This window comes from Varanus komodoensis, unplaced genomic scaffold (genome assembly GCF_004798865.1).
Source record: "Varanus komodoensis strain SLA01 unplaced genomic scaffold, ASM479886v1 scaffold4, whole genome shotgun sequence".
In the NCBI taxonomy this organism is placed as follows: Eukaryota; Metazoa; Chordata; class Lepidosauria; order Squamata; family Varanidae; genus Varanus; species Varanus komodoensis.
The window spans coordinates 36,132,082-36,152,604 of record NW_025335941.1 but is presented as its reverse complement, the minus strand read 5'-3'; the positions used below and the strand labels follow the sequence as shown (position 1 = coordinate 36,152,604).

Here is a 20,523-nt window from a genome sequence, read left to right as displayed (position 1 = left end):
AAATCAATAGGATTAAATTTGCCATAAGCAACAAGTTGGTCCACTCTAAATATGGCTATGCCCGGATCTGAGCCATTGCTCTTAAAACTCAAGAATAGTTATTCTGCTCAATCTAACAATGGAAAACATTTTTAAGTTTCACTCATTGCATTCACAGAAACAGTATCTTCAAGTACATTCACATGTAACATGATTGCCATTCTTTATGTTGGTTTTCATTTCCAACCAAAATCCTAGACCATATATGTGTAAGAGATATATTTGACTGAAGTATTTATTTGGTGACTTTACAGATGTAAGTCATTTACAAAATAATACCCAAACATATGAATTCTTTCAGTGCAGTTTCAAATATCTGAAGAACAGGCAACAGTCTGTGATGATTCGGAATGCCAGTATTAGACAGCACATGCTTAATTCTTAATTGTTTTCAGGAGAGAGACGTGTCAATGTACATAATGCTGTGCTTACTTAAAAAAAACCCATTTGAAAACACAGTGCAGTCACAGCTGGATGTGGAAGATGACAAGAATCGAGGGAAATACTTCCAGCACTTCAAAAGTTGGAGAACTAAAAAAAAAAAAGCTTCTGTTACATTTTCTAAAAAGCTGATTTTTAAAACTGAAATAAAGAATAATACTTTTTCTGAATCTCTCCAACTTTCTTCATATACTAAGAAAGAGATGGCTATGTTCAGTAAAATAGTTTCAAATATATCTGGGTCAGGGGACAGAAAACTGATCCATCTTAAGTGAAAGCTTTAACCACTTGAACCATACAGCAAATTTCCTCTAAACTTAAAGAGTACCACAATGACTATAGGTTGCCTTCAGAAACCTCTAAAAATAGTGAGGCATCTGCTTAACAGTAAATCAGTTTCCTACATTCACTAATGCATAGCAAGATGCCCTAAACAGAGCTACAAAAGGTAAATGCCACACATGGATATTTTGTGTGCAGCACCAATAAAACATTTCTTTTAACAGCAGAAGTACATTTCTGTAAAGGGCTCAAGTTAATTAAACAGCATTTCTAAGACAGACCCAAGTGTGCACAATCACATTAGCTTATAAATGGTGATTTTACAAACAGGGTCAGTCTAAACTGAAGAACCCACAACAAATACAAGCAATGCCTATGTAGTAACAATTCTGTTTAACAATTCGATTCAATTGTAACAAATGACAATTGCGCTCTCTCCAGGGATGTTCAAATGAAGACAAATGTTAGGGAAAGGATGCATCTTGGGAAACAGGCCATACCCAAGAGAATGAGTGAATTATAAGGGTCTTTGAAATAGTTCCCAAATCATGCACTAGAACAGCATATTGAGAGCTTCATTTATTTTGTAGCTGCCACTGTTGTATATGAAGCAGAAGAGAGAGAGGGATGAAAAGTTTGTTCAGGGTAAATGTATTGTAAAGATAAATTTTCCACAACTGCCTTAAAAATCCCTACCATTAAACCATTTTGTGTTGTTTTTTTTCTTTGCAAAACTAAAATCAACCCAAAGGAACTCACTGCATATAAAATTATACAGTATTTTTAAAATCAACAATTACAAGCAGTAAAACATCCCTTACATAGAGCCAGTCATTAACTACCCTCAAAAAATGAGTCAAAAAGGATTTTATTTGCATGGTCAAAATAATCAATCCCCTTGCAACTGTTTTAATCTCCCTACAGCAATTATCTGCTGGAGGGAGAACAAATTGTGTACTTTCTTAAACACTCACTCTCACAACACCTAAACATTTAACAGATAATTACATCACCACGAATAGAAAAGAACTTCCACCATTCAACACACTGCAACAGCATCTTTAGGACTAGATCAAAATGGGCAGGTTTACTTTTTAAAGGGTCATTCTCTCCTTTCTTTACAATGTGGGTGGTTTCAATCCATATTTCTTTGCAACTTCTGTCTGGGCATAGGCAGCATCACAAAGTGAGTAGAGGTGAGCCATTTCCATCTCAGATTTGGCTAAATTAATAGCTTTGTTGAACATTTCAATGGCTTTATCCAGATTGCCTCTGAAACAAAGAAAAATGGTCACATTAACACAAATGAAGCAAACCCTAATACAACAAAGAGAAAGCCATTCTTACACTTTAGAAACTGAAAATACCTAGTGATAGTGCTTCATTTAGTGCCACATTCTGAAACCTGAACCAAAGATTTCTATTCCACAGAACTATTACATGTGGATGTAAAGAAATATTTCTATTAGAAGAAAAACATACATTATACTTCCAATTCATACTGCTGATGTTACCTTTTAAGGGCCTACATTTTTACTTGGGGACCATGTTGGCTAGTATTGTTGAACAGTTTAGGTACACAGATGAACTGTGTATTTTAACTGAGGAGCCTTCATTTTTTGCTAATCAGAAAAATATGCAAAATGGTAAGAGATATGGATAAATACGAATTCTTCAAAGAAACGTTCATGAAATGTGATTCCTATAAAAATAAATAAAAACTAATTCCACAGATGGCAAAAACTATTGACACAGAAGCATTCTTAGGAAATTGAAATAGCATAGTGGCTAAAGGCCTTCATTTTACTTTGAAGCAAATCTTGCTGCTGGGAAGAAAATGTGTTAAAGATGGGATGGACAGGGAACTTCGGCAGGCACCACAAAAAATGTCTAGGTGTGCACTCCTGCCTATTGGTATCCATGTTACCTATTTCTGAGCTATTGGATGCTAGCCTAGATTTTTTGCATGTAACACACACTAAGTGCTTTTCAGTTAACACTGTATTTGAAACACAAACAGCAAAGTGGGGAAGGGCCAATAACCAATTAGTGGAAGATGATGGCAATGATACACTGAAGCCTGCATTTGCAGGCCTTCTTATTGTGGTTTTCACCTCTTCGGTTCCCACAGTGAGCGGGGACCACTCAGCAGAAAGATCTGCAACAGAAAAGATTCAGACTAGCTCCTCTTCCTTTAAGTTTCTCAATATCCTCCCAAGGCTGACAGTGCCAGTCAGGCAGAAGAGCTGACTTATAAACTTGGAACATTATACACATGATACCATACTGAACAAATTAATTTGTCTAATGTATACACATCCCTGGAACAACATAATAATTTGAAAGAAGTATAAGGGTTAGAGTAAAAGAAATGTGGTTCTCCTTAAATAGGATGCAGCTAACAGTGCTTCTATTTCCCATGCATTGCACCACCCAAGTAACCAACTAGAGATAAGCTTGTATAATATTTTGTATTTCCAATAGTAATTTAGAAATCAAGTTTCCCAAATTAAAAATGTACAGTACTTACCTCTGCACTTCAATTGTCCCCATAGTTTCATAAGCAAAATCACATTTGTTATCTATTTCAATGGCTTTGCTTATAAGTTCCAAGCCTTTATCTAAATCCTGCTTCCACTGAAGCTGAAGTAAACTGAAATAAATCAATTGCACACCAACAGTGAATGTGTAGCCTACAGTCTATAAGAACATGAAAGTATCACTTAAAACATGTTAATATTCTGATAGAAAGCAAACATGTATGCACACACATGGCAGAAAGAGAAGGGAGAATAGATTTCAGTTTGAAAAAATGGGCTGCATTCTAGATCAAGTCAGATGTATTAATTTACCTATTTTTGCAATTAAGTGCTGACAAAAAGGAGAGGCTTTTTTTTAACATTTCAGCTTCCACATTTTATCACTAGCACATCCTGAATTTCAAGTAAGATTTTGAGACCAAAAAGAATAGGACTGAAATCCAGTGGGATTACTGATGAAGGCAATAGCTGAAGCATTTAAGGGGTAACATTCTGCATGTTTCGACAGATACATGTCTGCCTAGAGAATGCTGGGTTTGCAGGCCTTTTATTGTCTAAACATGCAGAGAGACCTGTGCTGTAACTCTGCTTTTTAAAATAACTTTTAAAATATTGTATTTATAAGCAATGCTTCTATTTCAACACAGTACAACACAGAAATAGCATGAACTGTGTTATATTAGAGCCCAGTTCACACAGTATGTTTAAAAAGCTGGTTCACAGTGCCCTTGTTCGAACAATGTGATAGCCCACAGTGGCTTAATTAACCAATAGGAACTGTGAGGTGTTTTGGTATGGCATTCATGGGCATCAGGCTTTCTATATTGTGCAAATCTAAGGAGCGGGATTGTATGAATATCAGGCAACCCTCAAATAAGCCACAGCTTACTTTAGGTTTAAGGACTGTTTAACCCTCAAACAACCCGTCACCTGTGTTTGCACAAACTGCAGGTGACATGCAAAAATGGTGCTTATGGGCACCAGGCATTTACCCCCACAGGTAATGAAGCCATAAGGGACTGTTGTTACACGTGAACAAGGCTGCTATCTTACGACATGCAACTATACCCAACAGCTCTCAGGTATAAAACAAAAGCCAGAAGTGTACAGAAATTGCTGAATGAAACCTTCATCACTAAAGCTGGGAAGAAGTGATGTTCTGTCACAGAAATTACTGCTTGTTGTAGCCATACACTGCCCAATTTACATTTCTACTGTTTATATGAAAAGGATATGAAAATATGTGGAATATATAGCCCAATTAAAGGGAATGATTGGATACTCTGCACCAATGTAGCTTACTTGTATCTTGCATGGCTATATTAAAGGTATAGTAAGGAAATAAGCATGTGAAGTTGGTAGGAAGGCTTTTTAAATCAACACAAATAGTTATAGCTGCTAAATGAAAAGTAACTAATGCTTATTCTTTTTAGGAAGAGGTCAATAACACCTGCTAAAGTAAACATTCATTTATGGTAAAATAGATCAAACAAATGTCTTAACCCTTGATGCCACTTATTTCATATATGAAAAGGCAATGCAATTTGCATATTAATGAAAATAGCATTTTCCCTTTATTAGTGAAACTTTATGATGTGGAACATAGGTTATAAAAGCCATGGAAAATCAGGAAAATTAAATAGGCACTTGGTTATAGGTTATTTTTCCACCACTTGAATTATGTTATTTTGTATGTGATGCTCTTGTGATATTTTCTGTATTTATAAAATATTTTTAAGGAAGGGGGAAAAATGAAAGAATGGATCAGTCTTTTATCGAGCATTCTTAGAAGTTAATTTCCATTTATTTAGACTAGTACTGTTCAAATGATGTCAGTGAGACTACACCCACAATGAGTAACTTTTATGTTGTATTTTTATGTCTAAAGGATACAATTTTTTATTCTTGGTTACTCTAATTAAAAAAACTACTTGCTAACACATAAAGAGATACTTTTACTACTGGAATTAAAATACCAGCAATTCAATAACACCTTTTAATCCACCAGGAAGCAATTAGCAACTGCCCATGAGTTGGATCCATTTGTAAAAGATAATAAGACTGATTGGAAGTTCCTCCTTTGGGGGGGCAGTAGCTATTTTTATTCTGTTGGTGTTTTACAGCTCCAACTATACAAAATCAGTACAAATGCAAGATAGCTGCATGTTGTATTTCATCATAAATTTGAATTGTCTGGAAAATTATGAGCATTTTCAGTACTTTAAATCAAAAGTATATTGTGCTGGAAAGTATCTGAGAACTCATTTGAATAGCCAGAAGTAGATGAACTTAAAGATTTGGCTGGGGGGGGGGGGGAGTCTGATCCCATACACATGTAACAGCAACAATACTGAACTACTAACTTTAGATTAATTGGCCATTACATGTGAACCTGATCAATGAAATCCACATAGTATGGTTTAATTGGCATATTCAAATCTGCCATTACTTGGAAATTGTGTTAGAATGATGTATTATTCTAAACATTTTAAGAATGTGACAACCGTACATTAGATGGTTGGGCAAGGGAATGAAGGCATTATTTTTAATTTTATACTAATTTTACTACTGAAAAATCTTCTGATGTGCACGTATATTTACCTAAGATAGTCATCTGAAAAGCATAACAACTTTGATTTCAGAGGATACTGGCAATTCACCTATTCCAGTTACCCAAATTTTTATTCTACTCACTGGTTGTTACTAATTACTTTGTTGTAATAAAGCATTTCAAGAAATAGAAAATGTTCCATGGAAAATATAGTAGTAGATTTCCACATCAATTTACTCTTTTTAGAAAAAGATTTCTTCTCAGCTGAAACTGAGAAAAAGTCCCCCCAACACAGACACATAAAAGCCAACAATAACTATAGTCCTTACCCTTTGTGAACATAGGTAGTAGCATTATCTGGCTCAAGATCAATGCATTTATCATACATTTCATCGGCTTTGCCAAATTGTTGTTGATCAGTTAGTGCCTGCATGGGTAAACATTAAATGAAATAAATTATATAAGTATGAAAGAATATATATCAGGACTAGCTCACATTCTGATGCAGTCTCTTTCATTAATAGGCACAAACTGTTACCACATTAAGTTGTAATACTCATTATTAGAACAACATTAATTAATGATAATATATTTTCAGAGGTGATCAAGGGCACATATATATACCTGGGCATATAATGCATAGCCTTCAGCACATCTTGGGAATTTTTTAATAACATCTTCAAAGCCTTTCATTGCTGCTTGTATTTGTAAAGCATTACTTCCAGTGTAAGCTTGACGATACTGCATTTAAAAAAAAAGTTATGTCAAAAATATAGTCATGATGTCTATTAGCAGCCAATACATTCAAGTGTAATTCTTAAACTTGCTGAAATTGAAAGTGTATTTTGACAAAGTATTTTGGTACTTTATTTAATGTAAAAAGCCTTAGTAAAATTCCATATACTCACCAATGCAAAGCATTTCTGTGCTTGTGCCAAGGCAGAATCTGGTCGCAAACGGATACATTCATCAAAGTCTTCTACAGCTTCTTCAACTTGGTCAAGCAGAATTTTTAGCTAATGGCAACAAAAACATTTATGTACAGCTCCATACGTTACTTCATAAATTCACTGCCACAATATAGTTGCCAGATAAATAAATCTTATTATACAACAGGTGTTTGCATGAATTATTTTCTCACAGCTATTTCTAGCCTCTTATTTAAATCTTTAACCTTTCCTTTTTAATCTTTTACTTCTGCTCTGTTGCTAACTGCCAAAATGCCGACACATTTTAAAGTAATACATAATGCAACACACACAGTTAAGTGGTCAGTGATTGATGTTTATGTTAGTTATATAAAGTAAGTACAAAATACCCAATTTTGGGAAGAAAAACATTTAAGAAGATGGGATAATGCCTACCTGTCCTCTATGATGATAAACATCTGCATTTTGAGGATCAATATCAGCAGCCATATTAAAATCTTGAGTAGAGAACATAGGTTGCTGCTGTTGCATATACATACTTCCTCGCTTGATGAGGGCATTAGCACGAAGCTGTAAGAAATAATCAAAATTATGTCAATATATGCTAGTGTTACCCTATAAAGCCCTAAACGGTTTAGGACCTGGATATCTAAAGGAGCTTCTCTTTCCCTATGTGCCTACCCACCCCTTAAGATCTGGGGCAGAGGTCCTACTTCGGGAGCCCTCCTTGAAGGAGATTAGGAGGGTGGCTACCCAAAGAAGGACCTGCTCTGCAGTGGCACCCCGGTTATGGAATACGCTTCCCAGAGGTTCACCTGGTGCCAACACTTGATTCCTTTTGGCACCAGGCTAAAACTTTTTTTATTTACCCATTATTTCATTTATTTATTTAAAGCTTTTCTAGGTCGTCCACTACAAGCGCCTCAGGACAGCTTACTAGAAAAAAAAATGCAAAATAAAACAAAGCACTGCACCCAACCTCAATAAAACCCAGAATAAAACCAAGTAAACATCAAAATGCTGGGAAAATAAAAAGGTTTTCATACCTTATTTTAAGGTATGAGTCTGATTTGAATGTGGGATTTTATTGTATAGAAAATCTGTTTGAAAGCCACTGAAGTTGGCAGCCATCAAAGCAAACTTTTCAGGGAGTTCTCAAGTTTTAGTTCTCAGAAGCTTGGCAAAAATGTATTTGATCCTGAAGCTCATGCATGTCAAAAATTCATTTTTTAAAAAAATGCAAATTTAAAAAATAAAGTAGTAACGCTACAGGAAGGTAGATTTTTTTAAAAACTGGAGGACTGCACTGGGAAGTAAGGTATTACACAGAAATTATCCTGTATTCCCTCGAAAAAGGGCAGGTAATATTATACTGGGGATGCTTCTTGGGTGATTTCTTAGCTCAGGAAAGCCCTCCTCTATCTATCTATCTATCTATCTATCTATCTATCTATCTATCTATCTATTTATTTATTTATTAAAACATTTTTATGCCGCCCCATTCGCCGAAGCCTCGGGGCGGCTTACAACATAGATAAAACAAGTTAAAATCCATATAAAATAATCTTAATTAAAACTCACATTATAAAATAAGCCGCCCTGGCCAGATAAAATTCAATTGTATTTAGCATTTAAAATGTTGCTTAAATAAAAAGGTCTTAGCCTGGCGCCGAAAAACAAATAACGACGGCGCCAGGCGGACCTCTCTGGGGAGCGCATTCCATAACTTAGGCGCCACCGCTGAGAAAGCCCTTCTCCGAGTAGCCACCCTCCTAATTTCTCTCACGGAGGGCTCCCGGAGAAGGGCCTCTCCCGCCGATCTCAGGGGGCGACTGGGCAAATATGGATGTAAGCGCTCCTTCAGGTAACCAGGACCCAAGCCGTTTAGGGCTTTATAGGTCATTACCAACACCTTGAATTGGGCCCGGCCTTCAATGGGGAGCCAGTGAAGCTGACGGAGAACTGGCGTCATGTGAACATAACGTCCAGTCCCCGTCAGCAGCCTGGCAGCTCTATTCTGAACCAATTGAAGTATCCGGACCGTCTTCAAGGGTAGCCCCACGTAGAGCGCGTTACAGAAGTCAAGACGGGAAGTCACCAGCGCATGAGTCACTGTTGCAAGGCAGTCGTACTCCAGGTAGGGGCGCAACTGATGAATCAGCCGAAGCTGGAGGAAAGCGCTCCTTGCCGCTGTTGTCACCTGAGCTTCAAGTGAAAGCTCCGGGTCGAGGAGCACTCCCAAGCTGCGGACCTTGTCCCTAGGAGGGAGTGCAACCCCATTCAGGACAAGGTTCAGGTCACCTTCTCCGAAGCCCGAACCGCCAACCAACAGGACCTCCGTCTTGTCTGGATTGAGCTTCAGTTTATTGGCCCTCATCCAGCCCATTACCTCGGCCAGGCACCGGTTCAGTACAGCCACTGCCTCACCTGGATTGGTGGAAAACGAGAGGTAGAGCTGGGTATCATCAGCATACTGATGGGTCCGCAGCCCACACCTCCTGATGACCTCTCCCAGCCGTTTCATGTAGATATTGAACAGTAAAGGGGACAAAATGGAACCCTGCGGTACCCCATGGCAAAGCTGCCATGGCGCAGAGCCATAGTCCCCCAACACCACCTTCTGGAATCGGTCGTTGAGATAGGAGCAGAACCACCGCAAAGCGGTGCCTCCGACCCCCAATCCCGCCAGCCTATCCAGAAGGATACCATGGTCGATGGTATCGAAAGCCGCTGAGAGGTCCAGGAGAACCAACAGGGACGCACTCCCCCTGTCCTTCTCCCTGCACAGGTCATCGTACAGGGCGACCAAGGCAGATTCAGTACCGTACCCGGGTCTGAAGCCGGACTGAAATGGGTCCAGATAATCAGTTTCATCCAAGAGTGCTTGGAGTTGTCCCGCCACCACTCGCTCTAACACCTTGCCCAGAAACGGGATGTTGGCCACTGGTCTATAGTTAGCGGCCATCCCTGGATCCAGTGACGCCTTCTTCAGGACCGGTCGGACTACCGCCTCCTTTAAAGGGGCAGGCACCCGACCCTCCCTCAGAGAAGCGTTAACCACTTCCAAGATCCAGGTTCCAATCCCGTGCTTGGAATCCTTTATTAACCAAGACGGGCAAGGGTCCAGAAGGCAAGTGGTAGGACGTACTCGTCCAAGCACCTTGTCCACATCATCGGGCCGCAATAACTGAAATTCATCCAATAATTCTGGACCAGACGGCAGCATTGGTGTCTCCCTTAAAACCTCTGAATCAATAGTGGAATCCAGCTCGTGACGAATCTGAGCGATTTTCTCCCTAAAATGCTCGGCAAAGTCGTCACAGCGGGCCTTTGAGGGTGGAATCAGCTCTTCCTTTGACCCTGGGTGAACCAGGCCTTGCACCACTCGAAAGAGCTCCGCCGGACGGCATTGTGAGGAGGCAATGGAAGCGGAGAAGTGTCTCTTTTTCGCCGCCCTCACCGCCACAGCATAGGCCCGATAGTGGGCTCTTAAGTGTGTTCGGTCAGATTCATCACGTGATTTCCTCCACCTACGCTCTAGCCGTCTCCCAACCTGCTTCATTGCCCTCAATTCTGGAGTGTACCAAGGGGAAGAGCGGGCTCTGCCCGGTGGGAGAGGACGCTTAGGAGCGATCGTGTCTACAGCCCTGGTCATCTCCCCATTCCACAGTTCAACCAGAGCCTCGACAGGAGCACCCGTCTTGTCAGCCGGAAACTCCCCCAGAGCCTTCAGGAATCCTTCCGGATCCATCCGGCTCCGGGGGCGGACCCACACAATCGGGTCTGCACCCTTACAGAGGGAGATGTTGCTCTCGAGCACAAACCTCACTAGGACAGGACTGTAAATCATCCAGTCAGGACACTGAAATTTCTCTCTGTTTGGAAGAACATCACCTTCTTAAAAGTTTGTGTCATATAACCTAAGGTAATAATTATAAAATGGTGACTTGGGGACTCATCAGTGGATGATAAACATGTTATGGGCAGACTACCAGAAAATGCGGCCAAAGATGACACTTTCATGTCAGGATCTAGAAATGCTATTGCAAGTCTTAAGCAAAGAAAGTATCTTAGACATACTGTATGTTTTCTTTACAAGCATTTCTAGTGTTATTTTTAGATAAACACGAGATAACTTAAGTTTGTGCTTCTTCCTGTGTGCACAACAGGCACATGTAGAAGAAAAATGGAAAACAAGATATTTATCTTCCCATCATCACCTTTTGTCCCATCCTTCCATCTTTGCCCAACATTAATAGGAATTACTCTGACTTCCAATGAGCAATGTTCTATTTACAGGTCACATTTGGAAGCAGGGAGTCAATTTTTGCTTTTTTCTACTCCAGCTAAGTGCTGCTCCTCCACCTCCACCCCCCGGAACACAATGGGAGAAGCTGGAGTAATTGAAAAAAATCACCTCTGGTTCACCTCTTCTAGTAGCCTCCTCTGAATCTATCTCAAACCATTCTATTTACAGAACAGAAAGTCTGGATCCAAACAATAGAGCCTATCAGACTAAATCTGGGGTCCAGAATGTAGCACCTATGGGCATATTCTCTTACTATCCACTACATTCCTTAACCTTCCTAGCTGTTTTAAGTTTTTTTAAATAACTCATTTCTACTACTAAAAGTATTTTTAGAAAATAAAAATGATAGATTTATACAGCCCAGCATTTCATTTTGAAGTATGCCCAGCTTCAAAGAAAAAGTTATGCACCCACAACCCACAATTCACTAACAACCCACAATTCAATTCATATTATAACTTATGTCAGTGCATCAACCCTACAAAGTGTTTCAGTAAGACCCCACACATCACTCACCTACCTTTACACTTGTATCTTCCATACCAATGACCTGATTCAGATCTGGTTTGGCAGCGTTTGCATTACCAATAAGCAAGTAAAATGTAGCTCGTAACAGCAAGGCTTCTGCCATATACTTTCCTTTAGCTTCTATTTCTTTTGTACACTCGCTAATTATTTTGTCATAGTTTTCTTCTTCCATGTATTTCTTTGCCTTCAAATAGCCACAGCTGAAACCAATATGCACTGTATTTATTAACAAGCAGGAGAAAATAAATCTCTAGTTCTAACGATAGCCGTGCACAAAGCATTCCTGGTAGCATATTTGTATGTAAGTTGATGCACAGGCTGTATTTGTCCAAAATATCATATCCTTCACGAATCCAGCACTTGGATGAAGTATTACAACAGAGAGCAAATATTAAAGCAAACCCAGGAAAAGATGATGTAAAAATTTTTACACAGTTTTTCTGAAGAAAATGGTTTAGAAGCCCTTGAGGAATTCTCAACATTTTTCAGTGATGTAAGCCTTAGAATCAATGGTTTTAGTAATTCCCAACTCAGAGTATTCATGTCTCCTGACTAGGATTGATGGATCTGAGTGGCTAAGTGCACACATAAAGACAACTCACAAAATTAAGGGAAAAGAGAATTTGTGTAACATAGGACACAGAAGTGCTCAGATCCAATAAGTGAATGTTCCCATGAGGTTCCCTTTATTGAAGGGCTGTAAGAAATAACTATAACTTACTTTTCTTTTACTACAGAGGCCTCTCCTTCTTTATCCTTATCTTCATCAGATTTCTCCCCCCTCAGAAGAGGTTGGGAGATAATGTCATCTGTGAAAGAGCTGAAGTAAGATTTGATAAACTGGGGAGAAGGCATCAAGGGTTCCCGGTTCTGAAATAAGATAAACAGCATAGATTTGCATAGTCAGTCAATGCAATCAAACTAATAAACACCACTCTGAAAAAAATGATTTCTAGTTCCAATTTGTTTCTAAGAGCAACTGAAGCGCTCATTTTAATGTATAGAACTCCACACAGTGTAGGACCAGAATACTTGAAGACTTTTACTCCTGGTATTGGCCTGCTCATTTCTTTCAATCTTCTACAGCAAACTTTCTTTAGGTCTCCCCACATTTATGAGTTAAAGGGGCTTCTTTGAGAATATTCATTCAAGGGAGATGTGCTAATTATGGATGTTACCAGCATTTCTTAATTTCATTAAGGTCGTAACTTTCAAGCACTTCACACTTGAAATAAAAACTAACAAGACTATGCAACTATGTACGTGTTTTAAAAATGCAGTCCTGAATTTCTGTGCCAATATACCAACAAACAAAATTATTTCTACCAGTTTTTCATAAAGCATGTCTAACTGAAAAAAAAAATACAGAGAGAATCTACTTCCCTAAATACTTATTCACAAACATTATTGAATTAAAATTTCTGTCACAACAGAAACACTGGAACTTGCAAATTCATTAGTTTGTCTTTATTCTCATAAGCATCAGCAAGAATGGCTAAGTTTTACTAATCACAATAGATACTAAATTCATACCTTGTATTTCTCTTTGGCCTTTTCTTTTCCAAGGAGCTTAAGAACTTTATCAGCTAATACCATACTTTGCTGATTTTGAAAGCCTTCTAAAATGCAGACTGCAGTCACATCTGGAGAACAGGACAAGGCTATTACTAATTCATATAAATCCTTGGAATATTACATAGGGAGTACCTACCAAATACATTAGATTGCACTAAACAGTTAGCCTACATCTAACTTTTTTGTAGCTAAAGTTTTTGAAAATAAACCTTTTTTTGGCTGAACATATATTGAAATCCCCTTGAAAATAACACATTGATCTCAAAAATGGAGAAAAAGCAAAACAACCCATTCAAATTAAATACATTTAACACAAAGAACACAATGCATCTTTAAACTCATTTACAGTACAGCATACCAACCTTCTAAACATTCTTTCTTGTTGTCTAGTTTTTCATGTGCCTTTGCACGCCTAAAGAGAGCTTTCACATATCTGGGATTAAGTTCAACTGCCTTTGTACAGTCTTGAGCCACCTCTTTCCATTTTTGCTGTAGAGGTAAAAATACCTGATCATTAAAAATATTCAGTTATTATTAAATATAAACTTTTTTAAAGTATGACCACAGGTTTCTACAACTTTTAACACTATGACAATTCCAAATCAGCTGATAAGCAGGCAGTGTAACGTGCAGAGTCCTCCTACACATACAGGTGGACAGCAGTGGGCGCGCACATGGGTGCGGCGGGTCCAAATGGGCATGGCGGGCTGGATCCAGCCCCCAGGCCTTAGTTTGAAGACCCATGCATTATATGGTCTGTACAGGAGAGCCGAGGAGGATGGAACAAACAGAAACATATAATGAAGAACATATAATGAAGAAAACAGGAAAAGTCTAAATTGCAAAAGAATATACTATGTTGATATTTAAGATTCATACCAGTTGTTCGTATGCTGCAGCTCTGTTCTGGTAAAAGGTAGAGAGGTCAGCATTTTTCTCAGAGGGACATAAACCAATGGCTTCAGTATAGCACTGAATGGCTTGCTCATATTTCCCAGCTTTAAAGTATTTGTTGCCTTTGTTCTTTGCTGCTTGGGCTCTGTCAAGAGGGCTCTAGAAAAAGAAAGATTTACCAGTCATATCCATTATCCAGAGTGCAAATATAAAAACCAGTCTCAGTAAAGCTGTAAGATCTCTAAAGCCATTTCATGAAGTTTAGCTTCTCCACAACCAAGTCACTATATATGCAAATTCCAATACTTAATCACTGGGCACCTCTTCCTATTTAACTAGGCAAGGTACAAGGACTGCACATACCAGCAAAACAACTCCAACAAACCTACTCCCTGACATTTCCTAAAAGTTCAAGCAGGCAAATTCAAAATTCAAGCAGGCAATTTCAAGATTTATGCATCAGGTGTCTGGTAAAAAATATTTGAAGGCGACAACGATGCAATTCACCACCCCATCATGGTAGCCAGGATGAGCTCTCAAAAACATAGAAACATAGAAAACAAAAATAAAAGAGTAAGCATTTCTTCAACTGCTTTTGTCTTTATCCCACCCTCCAAAGAATGGACACATCTGCATATTACACATTAAGTCACATTGCCAGTAAGCCAACATGTGATGATTATTTGCTTGCTAACCAATCAGACAAACACGTTGGTTTGTTGTGATTTAGTTCCCTCCTCTTTCCTTCCACTGGTTCTTGCATGAATTCCAGGTCCCTCTGCAGCAGAACTCCTCATTTCCTTGGTCCCTATGTCAGCACCCCTTCTGCAATTGGTCCCTACAGATTACTAGGCACCAAAAGAAGCTCCCCTCCCCACTGCATCAGCACCAAATTGAATTCATTTTCAAAGTCCTTATAAATGTGTTAGCATTTGCAAGCATTGTTCTCTTCCCCCCCTCCGTTTTTTTGGAAAATTCTGTACAAGACCCGATATCCCTCTCATCAATGCCCCTGCTAAGTTCATCCTCCATTTAGTGATCCTGCAGCAACATTCTCTCATATTAAAGTAAGTTATCCCCTCCCTCTTCAGATGGCAAAAAAGAAATCAAGTCTCCAAGCCCTTATACATGCAGAAACACATCTACCAGCATACTTTTTATTTCTATTTTTCACCAACTTGTGCTCTTACAAGTCCTCTCTGAAATTTAGCTGAACACACTCATATCCCACTCTTCCACTTTGGTACTTCCCTTGCTAGGTATTACTACTACATCATACCAGTACTACTTTTTCTGAAATGAAATAAACACTGAAGCAAGCACATCTACCCTAATAGTGTCTTCTCCTACAGCCACCAGTCATTTTTGGTCCCACCCTGCATTCCTGCTTGTCACTCTTACTGTTTCTAATTACTAGTTGTCACTTTCGGTCCTATTACTTCCTGGCAAATAGATGGGGAAGAAATGGAGGTAGTGACAGATTTTATTTTCCTGGGCTCCAAGATCACTGCAGACAGGGACTGCAGCCAAGAAATTAAAAGACACTTGCTCCTGGAAAGGAAAGCTATGGCAAATCTAGACAGCATACTAAAAAGCAGAGACATCACCCTGCCAACAAAAGTGCATATAGTCAAGGCTATGGTTTTCCCAGTTGCAATGTTTGGCTGTGAAAGGTGGACCATAAGGAAGGCTGAGTGTCAAAGAATTGAGGCCTTTGAACTGTGGTGCTGGAGAAGACTCCTGTGAGTCCCTTGGACTGCAAGGCAATCAAACCGGTCAGTCCTAGAGGAAATCAACCCTGACTGCTCTTTAGAAGGCCAGATACTGAAGATGAAACTCAAATACTTTGGCCACCTAATGAGAAGGACAGACTCCCTGGAGAAGAGCCTAATGCTGGGAACAATTGACGGCAAAAGAAGAAGGGGACGGCAGAGAATAAGGTGGCTAGATGGAGTCACTGAAGCAGTCGGCGTGAGCTTAAGTGGACTCCAGGGGATGGTGGAGGACAGGAAGGCCTGGAGGAATGTTGTCCATGGGGTCGAAATGGGTCGGACACAACTTCGCTACTAACAACAATACATAAAGTTTACAGAGAAGTGAATGGGATTACTGAACATATACCAATATCATAGGAGTAAAATGGGGTAGGAAAACTGCACAAATCTCATGGTACTGCAGATCCGTGCAAATTTCAAGGCAAAGCAGTAAAACAAAGGAGAAATTTGTGCAAATCTCATGACAGAGCAGTAAAACTGATGAAAAATTGCATAAATCCCATGGTGGAACAGTAAAACAGGATAAAAAATTGCACAAATTTACTAGCACTGGTCATTCTGTCCTGCACATTTGCACAGGATTAAAGTGTTGCAAGTATGTTTGAGACACTCTACAGTTTCCTTTCTGCTTTTTTTAAAGCAAGGGGCAGATGACACTAAGAATTGATATGGAAGCACTGCTTGCTGGTCTTGGAAATCTTAGCCACACTGCCAAGTCTGCCAATATCCAAATGGCACTTTGGAATGATCTTCACTGGCTCCTAAACCTTTCTGGGGGAAGCACAATCTCTTTGTTTTTATTTATTGTTTTCTAGATCTTTGCAAGTGCCCTACCAGTTCTCAATATCCTTCACCAACTTCATACTTCCCCCTTCTTTTTTGGGAGGGAGGGGAAGGAAATACATGCAGAGTTTATCTTCCCTGTCTCTAAAAAATGCTCAAATTTTCTATTTAAATTTATCCCCCCCCCTTTTTTTTTGAAAGATGACAAAAGTGTTTGTTCTGGAGGGCCTCGGTATGAGGGAGTCTTGTTACTCTCACAATAGTTTGGAAAAAATAAAACAGCAACAACAAACCAAGAACAACAGATAGAATTCTGCTTTTTGTTTTTTTCAGGCCATGCTGAATAAACCCCTGCCAATCCCAGAAACATCCTGGATATGCTTGAGGGTATAACATTGGCAGTGAGAGCTGATTCAGGCCTGACTGCTAAACCATGCCAATATGTGTAGGCTTATTAATTTGTGCTAGCAAATTTTAAATGAGAAATTGTAAGGGTGCAACTCTATGCATGATTAGACAGGGAAAAAATCTGGAAAATGCTAGGAGCTACAGGACTTTTGTTTCTATTAATCTTTATTATGCAGTTACAGACCCAACAATTTTTTTCTGACTAAATATGCACAGGATCCAATTTTTAAGTGCTGTCATTGGAGATGCTTCTCACCACTTAAAACACCCTCTCTTGCAGAGTATTTATGAAGCTATACAAGATGCAGTAAGATGCACTTTAATAAACAGTAAGAATAACTATTTTAACAATCTCTGTGCACATGATAACTACTGTATAGTTGTAGGTCATATACAACCTATATTTCACTAACTCCTAAAGCACAGATGGTTAAGATTGTTGAGTCAAGTTGTAAAGTTTAAACTTATATGAAGGTTTTTGATTCAACACTATACTGACAGAAGCTAAGAAAAAAACAGGGCTGAATCTATACACATTTCTTGTGTTTTACACATCATTCTGAAACATAATTAAATTTAGAAGGGATTTTGTTAAGGGAAATTTTTGTGAATTTATTATTAAGTATATGGCTATTTTAAATGTATCCAAGGATTTAGACTTGTCCAAATTGGAGTTGTATTAATTTTTATATCGGATACCTAGCCATATTCTAAAAAGCTGTTGAAAGTCCTCTTTATTTCAAAAAGAACTTTTAGGTTGCACATGGATCTCTGATTAAAACAAGCACTTCTTGGTTGCACAGAACCAGCTGAGCAGTTTTAATTACATGAAGACATGCTATGAAGAAACTCAAGGAAGATATGCAGGGTTCTCATCCAGATGTGCATCAGTCCATGACCTGCATAAATTCAGCCAATGTTACTGTATTATATCCTGTCAGACCACTGCCGATTCTAGCAGTACTGGTAATTTAAACAGACCAACTAAAACCCACAACAAAATGCTGCAATGTGAAATGCTATTAAAGATTCAGCCCTTTTCCAAGGTTGTCAATTCCATTTTCTTCCTCTGTTCTCAGTTTTCTGTCCCCTACCCAGACACTCAGTGCTCCATAGTCACTGAACATCAGTCTTCACTAAACTGTTATTTTTTTTCTAAAGATTTTTGGTGCTTCTACAAATTTTTGGATGCCCATGAGCCTCCTACTTCAGTATAAATGGTGTGAGTTTTGGTGAATTTTGATGACTTAAAGTTCAGCTCTAATAATTTCTTATTAGAGTAATTTCTTATTACTTGTAAGAAACCTGTAGTTCAAGTATCTTGTTAATTAATGGCACAACTGTATGTAGCACAGCCTTGATACACTTAAGCTTCCAAACTTGTGCAAATCCTAAGCCTGCTACAATGTGTGGCAACAATCTCCACCACTGAGCCTTGAGCTAGGTATTTTATCTAGATGGTTACATTGATCTAAATAAAGATCCAAAGAGAGGGAAGGGAGAGGCTGCAAGGCCAACAGGAATTGGGATAAATTAGCAGCCCCACCCTTCCTTCACTCTCTGTCATCTTGGCTTACCTTTTCTTTCCTCTTCTGAGGCCCAAATGCCACCTCAAGAGAAGGACAGTCAGTGCAGTTCTTTCCAGGATAGCTGCACAAGGGTGGGGGTGAGCAGAGGCTCAGCCTTCAGAGTTTCAGCTCCAAGGTCAAAGGAGTCTCTTACTTGGAACTCCTAACAATCCCAATCCAATCTAATATTGGAAGGTCACAAACTCTTCTAGAACCAGACAATATGAATTTCAATTGTATATAGTTACAAGATAGTATACATGGAAGAATTGTGAATTTTTCTGCCAATTTACACATGCAAATATGTTCCATTAAGATTCAGATGTATGTTTCAGAGGCATTTCTGGAAATAGAAATGCTCCTTTGCAGACCAAAGCAGACACTTGCTCCACAGCATGCCAGCATCCCAGTTATTTTCTTTAAGAAAGAAGATATTTTTATTTTAAGAAAATAACATCTAAAATACATTTTTAAAATCAGGAGGGACAGGAAGCCTAGAGACCACAAAGAGAGATCTGTGGGTCTACTGGTACCTACAAGCATCATGTTGGAGACTCCAAGATCATTTTTACAAACTCCACAAATAAGAAAATACAGTGCAATGCATTTGTAAAGATAATTATCAAACTATAACATGACTGATCAAAGATAAATGCTAAAGGAATGTATCAGTCTCTATTATTCTTCCATGTCATAACACTTGCAAACAAGGCCTTTGTTTTTAGGGACAGTGTCTTCTCAAACATAATAAGAAATCCACTGCTATTCAATGGCTATAGTCTCAGAGAAGCCAAGAGATTACAGTAACAAACATAGTTTGGCTTCACACATTTTCAGATTGTTCTTTGGATAACGTCCAGATTAGTCTATAGTCTAATTACCGAATGATCTTATAACCAAAATTCCAGTGAAATATTCTTTCTCAACCATTTCCTTCCTTCTAAATCACAGGAGAGAAGCATATGCTGTGCTTCCCAAGCACTCAGTTTTCTAATACCTAATCCTAAATAATCACTTTGTCTACAGTTTGGAGAAACATTTATTCTGCTATTTATACAATCATGTATCAAATTATTTTATGAAAGACAAAGCTGTAACGTTAATAATGATGCAGCCAACAATTGCCTACAACAGCATACCACTAAATGCCTCTCAAAAATGTAACACTCTATTTCTAAATAATATTCAGTGCTTGAGCGTTGGAAAACCTTGTCTAGAAAAACATTTAAAATTTCAAGGAACCAACATTATTAGAATGGTAAATAAATTGGAGCTTTGAAAGGCACAGAGGTTTTCTATTTCTAAATATGAATGTTGCTGAGATTTTGCCTGAGCAATAAAAATACATTATCTTTTAATGAAAGAAAATATAAGGTATTCATAAGATATATTCACTTCAAGAGTGTACCTCTTTTGAAATAAAATAACGATTTATTATTTATCCTATATGAACTGCAATGTTCAACCCCAAGAATACTGTTCACATAGGGAAACAGTCAATAACACAATTGATTAGAAGTAGCATAAACAACTTCAATCATAGCTTTAATAGTTATGCTGGCACAGCAGGTTTCCAACTTGGGTCCTGGTTACCTGAAGGAGCGCTTACATCCATACATGCCCGACCGCCCCTTGAGATCTGCGGGAGAGGCCCTTCTCCGGGAACCCTCCATGAAAGAAATTAGGAGGGTAGGTACTCGGAGGAGGGCTTTCTCTGCGGTGGCGCCCAATCTATGGAATGTGCTCCCCAGAGAGGTCCGCCTGGCGCCATCGTTATTTGTTTTTCAGTGCCAGGTGAAGACCTTTTTATTTAAACGTCATTTTAATTGTTAACAATATTTACTTATTTATCTAGCCAGGGTGACTTCTTTTCTTTTCTTTTATAACTTCTTTTATATCGT

At 38.7% G+C, this 20,523-nt stretch overlaps 1 protein-coding gene across 3 annotated transcripts in view; it reads right to left on the bottom strand.

Moving 5' to 3' along the window:
- Window positions 1-260: 260 nt before the first annotated feature.
- TOMM70 (translocase of outer mitochondrial membrane 70) overlaps window positions 261-20,523 on the bottom strand; it is a 23,663-nt gene continuing 3,400 nt past the window's right edge. The window contains exons 2-13 of one of the 3 annotated variants that reach the window (XM_044442734.1): window positions 14,074-14,247; window positions 13,557-13,683; window positions 13,153-13,262; window positions 12,341-12,489; window positions 11,612-11,819; window positions 7,218-7,352; window positions 6,762-6,869; window positions 6,478-6,594; window positions 6,183-6,280; window positions 3,293-3,415; window positions 1,854-2,034; window positions 261-570 (exon numbers count right to left, since the gene is read on the bottom strand). In XM_044442734.1, coding sequence (XP_044298669.1) covers window positions 1,881-2,034; window positions 3,293-3,415; window positions 6,183-6,280; window positions 6,478-6,594; window positions 6,762-6,869; window positions 7,218-7,352; window positions 11,612-11,819; window positions 12,341-12,489; window positions 13,153-13,262; window positions 13,557-13,683; window positions 14,074-14,247 — 1,503 coding nt within the window. In that variant the 3' untranslated portion in view covers window positions 261-570; window positions 1,854-1,880. Of the gene's footprint in view, window positions 571-1,614; window positions 2,035-2,892; window positions 2,921-3,292; window positions 3,416-6,182; window positions 6,281-6,477; window positions 6,595-6,761; window positions 6,870-7,217; window positions 7,353-11,611; window positions 11,820-12,340; window positions 12,490-13,152; window positions 13,263-13,556; window positions 13,684-14,073; window positions 14,248-20,523 lie in introns of those variants that run through there. The other 2 variants (XM_044442733.1, XM_044442736.1) reach the window with 2 other exon arrangements.